Raw genomic sequence first — 6,000 nt, 5'->3', positions numbered from 1 at the left:
TGAGAAGTGTCTGTTGGGTAAAGGGAGAAGACCACCACGTGCAAATTCAAGGAAGGGTGAAAGAGAAAGGCAAGGGCCTGAACACCCATTCTCACCCTTTTCATAACCTGCTTATGATGATCAGTGAAGGCAATGGCAAGTATCTTCCTGACTTCAGCGGGAGTCAAGCTTAAACCTTAGATAATTTTAATTGACTTTTAAGAGCTAGAGATAATTATGCCAGTCATGTAATACACTGTCTTCACATGATTTATAAGTGATATAATTCACTAGCGACAGTTGTGAGCAAGCTTAGGAGTCTGTTAAGCAGCATAACCCATAAGATATGGACTTAAGAAATGCACTACACTAACTACACAAAACCCATGTGGTTTTTTGGAGGGGGATGTGTGTTCATTTTGTTGTTGCAACACAAAAAGTTACGCAGTCAGATTAAATGCACAAAGTGAGCACCCTGGAATAATTTGGCTAGAGGTCTGAAAACCTGATCCCCCTCTGGTAAACCAGCTGCAGAGCACAGAGATTCTTGCTCACTCAGAAGGGATTTTAGTAGTATCTTTTTTTTTTTTTCCTGGGCATTAAACAATATCTGTTCATTCACCATATTATAATGATGCTATTTTTAAATTCATCACGATATAAAAATGATTTTGAGGTAACTTGGGTCACAGTTGCAATTAGTAAATCAAAAGTGAACGCTTAATTTCAAAACAATGAAAACATACAGAAATAAATATTAAAAAGTGGAGTATTTTTATTTTTCTACCCCACTAAGTTTAGAAGTGAAATTAAAAAAGAAAAAAAAATCATTTCCAAAATTAATTTTTACACAATGCTCAGGTTTTGGAGCAGCCACAACCTGCAGCAATTTTGTTAAGGTACATTTCCATTTAGATGTGGAGCTTTGCCTGCAGAGTTAACAAGAGTTATAGCAATACCAGCTTTACACTAATGCAGAGGTGTACTTTCCAAAGCTTTACTCCCTCTTCAGCCTACCATATTATCTATATAGATGCTATCTGTATAGTTTCTTTACATTCATGCGTACTATACACGTAGACTAGTAGCATTTATTCTACATCTTCAAAGATTTTTTCCAACGAAATCTTAAAATTAATTTCTCTATATTATTCAACACATTTCTTTTCTATCCCCTGTGACTGTGGTAAACCTTTTAATGTCAGGTACATTGGAATTCATTTCAAAAGAAAAAATATCTAAATGCTGTTTATGATGGGCATGCTTCTAAGAACCCTTCTCCAAGGAACACTTCAAAAGACAATAAAAGAAATGATTGACATCCATTTCTCAGCAAGAATTTCTTGTGCTTTGGTAGTCTCAAGAGGCCTTTGTTTTTTAGCATTGCAATTGTTTCCTGAATGTTCATAAATGATTTAAACCAACTTGTGTGCAAAACAAAGACATTTGAAACATTAGCTGGTGTTTCATCTGTTCTTCCATTTACCCTACAGATTAAAATACAAAGAGAGGGATTAATCTCATCTCATTCATCTTCAGCTCCTTTAAACTTGGTCAGCTAGACTAAACTAGGTAACTTGATTGAAGAGGAAACCTCTGAGGAAAGATGCACATCTGGAAAGGTGAGTTAATGCACATTAATGCATGTTAAACAAAAAGAGGCAAAGGGGCAAAAATCTGATAATGACTTGTTTTGCAGCAGTGCCCTTGACAGTGGCCACCTTGGGCTTCTGGACCATTAGCGAGCTAAGAGAGATCAGGGTGACCTCCACAATAATAAACTGCTTGCCTGATCTTCCATCACTGTGCAGCTCCAATAGTTGAGTTTATGTCAGACAAGTTACAAGTCAATATAGTAAGGCTTGGAGAGATGTGGAAGATGTCCATCTGCTCTTTGGCTGTGTGTGTGTGTGGAGAACATGCTTTTATTTTCATGGGAGAAGAAATGGACCTTTCTTTAGTTACATAAACCCAGTTATTTCTGGGCCCACTGAAAATTTAGATGGGTTTTCCTATAGACCCAATGTGACCCAAGGAAAACCAGTCTGAGAAATCCCTATGCTGAAGATGTGGATGTCTGCCTGCCAGGGCTTTGGTGCCACATGGTAACACCAGGGAAAATGTTTCGTCAAAAGTAAATCTTAACTTTGGCACCACATTTTTGTAAATCACTATACCTTGGACTCAAGACCATCAAGAACTTAAGTTTCTTTTATATAAATTAAGCATTTTTATATCATAGTCAATTATAATTGTTAAAAAGTTTGTAAAACAGTTCTGATTGTAAACAGACCCTATGGCTTTGTTGGTTAGGTATTTTCAAAAAAACCAATTAGTTGTTTACTAAGTGTTTATAAATTATTTACAGACTAGTCTATTAAATATACACACATACACACAGAGACACGCACACGTGACTCAATTTTTACACTTTAGGACTGCTAGGGTGTATCGATTCTCAGTGAACTGCTGTTTCCAAAAGCAAAACTCTTACTGATGTCTGGAGAGCATAACTGCACCTTTAAAAAACGAAAGTGTTTGACATCACACACCAAACAGGTGGGGCACAATCAAGCAATTTTAGTAATAGAAAAGCAGCAGCAGCAGAAGGCAATGCCAGGCAATGAACAGACAAATAACTGGGACAGAAGAAGCCAGGACTTACAATGAAGTGGCAAAAATTGCAAAGAGAGCAATGAAATGAATATGGTGACCACCGTCAGATTAGCTTTTTAATACCAAAATGGGTTGGAGCATAAACAGACAAACTAGATGAAGCAGGGTAGCAAATACTTTGATACCCACATCCTCTCCAATCCATGTTCTAGTACAAGAAAATTATATCTTCAAAAGCTTTGACCCATTTGCAAAACAAAGGTATCACACATTTTTCATGTAATAGAAATTAACATTGTTTACACATTGCATATGGAAAAACAAGTAAATCACTTACCAAGGATTAATATAAAATGCCAAAAGATAATCAGTCCAAAGGCATGAGGGTAGCAGAGTTAGGAAAGCAAATACACTTCTACGCCTGTGAGCATTAATAAATAACATACATAAAGATGAAAAAATGAGGAGAGTTAGTAAGACAAACAGAAATCAGGAGATCAGCAAATTCTATTTTAAAAATCAGCTAAACCCATAAAGGCTTCCTCTTACTTACTTCATAAGAATATTATTAGCATCCATAGATGTTTTACTCCTCAACCTGAAACCTATGCAGGATTTTCAGCTATCCAACATAAAATTCTACATGATCAGAATAAATGTGTTTTATGGTATTGATCCAGGCCTATTATCCTAAATCAATGTGAATTGATAACCTGGCAGATTTTCAGAGAGTAAAATGTGTTTGAAAATTTCATCCACAGTTCTATGGTCATTACATAGCTGTTGCTAAGTCTATTTTTCTGATGTTTTGAGATATTTCAGGACAGACACAGTTTGTTTTTACCATGTACAACTATGGTAATCTCCTACATTTGCTCCTGCAAGTGATCCTGTGGATATCAGAACTTCTGTATCAGATATAAATTCTGATCATTCCAATATCTCCTATTACCCTCTACTGAGTCAGATTTCTGAAAATGTCCCTATAACATTTTGCAGTCCCATATTTGTGTGCTTTAAATTCTCTCCTACATTTTCAGCAAAACATTGTTTGAACTTCTTTTAACGATGGTTTCTATGAATAACTATTCATAGCAGGTTTCAGTGTGGCTAAAGGAAATTTGAGTACAAAATTATTCTAAACTTCAGTATTTGCAACCTGTTTACCAGATTCTGCTATGCATTAGTGCAGGAAACCCATGCAGGCCTGTTCTGCCTACTGGTGGAGTGGGCTACAGGTACTTTGCAAATGTGAAAAACTCATGAATCTTAAACAAAAATTGACCCAGTAGCAGGATGTTTTGCCAAATACACCCTCAGCCTGTTTTATCTCCATCAGAAGATCTGCTGTCCTAAAAGCAATACATCCTTCTACAACTGTTCTAAAGAGGAACCACAAAATGAAATTTCCTTTTTCAGTACTCTTGGCTCTTCTGAATTTGGTAGATACTGTGTTATTCCTGATAAGCAAGTCCCATCAAATGTAATCATCTGTAATCTTAATCATCCAACCAGTGATGGAAAACTTCTGCCCATGCAGTGAAAACTCCAAGTCATACTTTAATGAGTTTTGCTGCTGAGGAGAAAATGGGCAGCGCAGTTTCTGCAGGGCACCTTCCCCAGGCGTTAGTAGGGATTGTGTGGGTCAGCCAGAAGCCAGAGCCCTTTCTAATTAATCATATGCCATCATGGTTGCAGCATCAGGGCCTTAGGGCTTATCCCTTTTTAGGGTTTCTATAGGACTGGACTGAGGATGAAATTTGGTTTTCCAAAAGCAGATCTCTGGTGCCACAGAGAGGTTTTCATTAGGCTTAGATGAGAGAAGTGATGATGTTGCCAGAATACTTCTCTCTCCTCTGGGAAACTCCAAGTGAGGTTTTTACTTTTGCCTACAGAGGCGCAAGGAATTATTCAAGCCTGGGTCATCTTTCATCATCAAATGATCATGAGAAATTTCCACACTTTATCAATTCACAGGCTAATGTGCTTGCAGACCTACTTACATAGTTCACAGATTAGGAACTCCAACATCTAAACCAATTTATTTCATTCAACATATGAAAAATATGGAATTGCCCAATAAATACAACATTGTTTTCCTGGAATTATACAGTCTTTCACCTACTGCTCAGGTACACTGAGCAATTTCATTTAATTAAAAGAAAGAGATGCAGAGATTGCTCAAATCCTGAAAAATCTGCTGAGCTGAGCTCTCCTTAGGAATCAGCGGATATGCCTATAAGCTCCCTTACTAGATCCCTGGAATAACCGCAAGGAAAATGGAAAATATTTTCCATTTGGCTGCCTGAATGGACCGTGAATCTGGTCTTGACATTAGGCAACAGAGGCACACAAGACAAGATCTCTTCACTAACTCTCAGAGAGGTCAGTACCGTAAGATTAGGGCACACTGCCTTCAGTTACCAAAAATTTGTGGAGATACTAAGCAGGAGTATTTTCCCCAATTTATAGTTTTATAAGATAATTTATTCATGTATACATATATGCATATATACACATATATATACAAACATATACATACACATATACTAAATCAAGCAACAAGAACCTTCATTTTCACAACCTAACCTATTAATTAATTCCCCTTCCCATAAAAAAGCCTTTTATAGTTTTAATAACATCTGTTGCTAGTTTAATAATTTGATTCAAGCTTGGATATTTAATTAACATGAGTGTTTGATCTTCTGCCTTCTTTGCCATTAATACTGTCCAAGCAAGAGAAGCTGAACGAGAGATTAGTTTGTACTGCATACAGCTGGCTGCTATTAAAGCTAAACCAAGCAAGTGAAGCTTGTTTAATATCCAGTTAATTAGCAGCACAGTGAGGTATTGACAAGATTTGCTGGGCTTGTTAGTTCAGTTTGCATGCTTATTAGCAAAAGGCTTGTGGTGCAGTCTCGATCCATTTAATCCCGTCCTTGCTGGCAGGCTGTGTCCTATGAGATCATGAAAGTGGTTCCCTGTGCATCAACTCCTCTTTCTAACGTCTTGGCTATCAACAAAGCTGACCATGGGTGTAAAACCAAGGTGCGTATTTTCTTCTTCCTGCATACTGGAATGGGGCTGTATGACAGTATGCTTTTAAATGTCTGTGTTTGGACTTGCTCTCAAAGATGTACCGGTACCTAAGGGATAGCTGTAAGGAAATAGAAACTCCCCTTTTACAAAGAGTCACATGGAGAGGACAAGGAGGATGGACAAAAGTTGCTCTTGGGGAGATTCCAATTGGACATGAGAAGGACATTTTTCACAATGAGGACAGTCAACATTGGAATAATCTCCCCAGGAAAGTGGTTGGCTCTGCCACACTGGACACTTTTAAGACTCAGCTGGACAGGGTGCTGGGCCATCTTGTCTAGGCTGTGCTCTTACCCAGAAAGGTTG

The 6,000-nt window shown here is 37.6% G+C and overlaps 1 protein-coding gene across 1 annotated transcript in view; it reads right to left on the bottom strand.

Moving 5' to 3' along the window:
- PTPRO (protein tyrosine phosphatase receptor type O) overlaps nt 1–6,000 on the bottom strand; it is a 65,942-nt gene that overhangs the window by 14,932 nt on the left and 45,010 nt on the right. Inside the window, 1 exon segment of the mRNA XM_035888501.1 lies at nt 2,933–3,016. Coding sequence (XP_035744394.1) covers nt 2,933–3,016 — 84 coding nt within the window.

This window comes from Egretta garzetta, unplaced genomic scaffold (genome assembly GCF_000687185.1).
Source record: "Egretta garzetta isolate BGI_Z169 unplaced genomic scaffold, ASM68718v1 scaffold81, whole genome shotgun sequence".
Lineage (NCBI taxonomy): Eukaryota > Metazoa > Chordata > Aves > Pelecaniformes > Ardeidae > Egretta > Egretta garzetta.
Note: the sequence above shows the minus strand (reverse complement) of the source record. Positions and strands in the feature narration are given on the sequence as shown.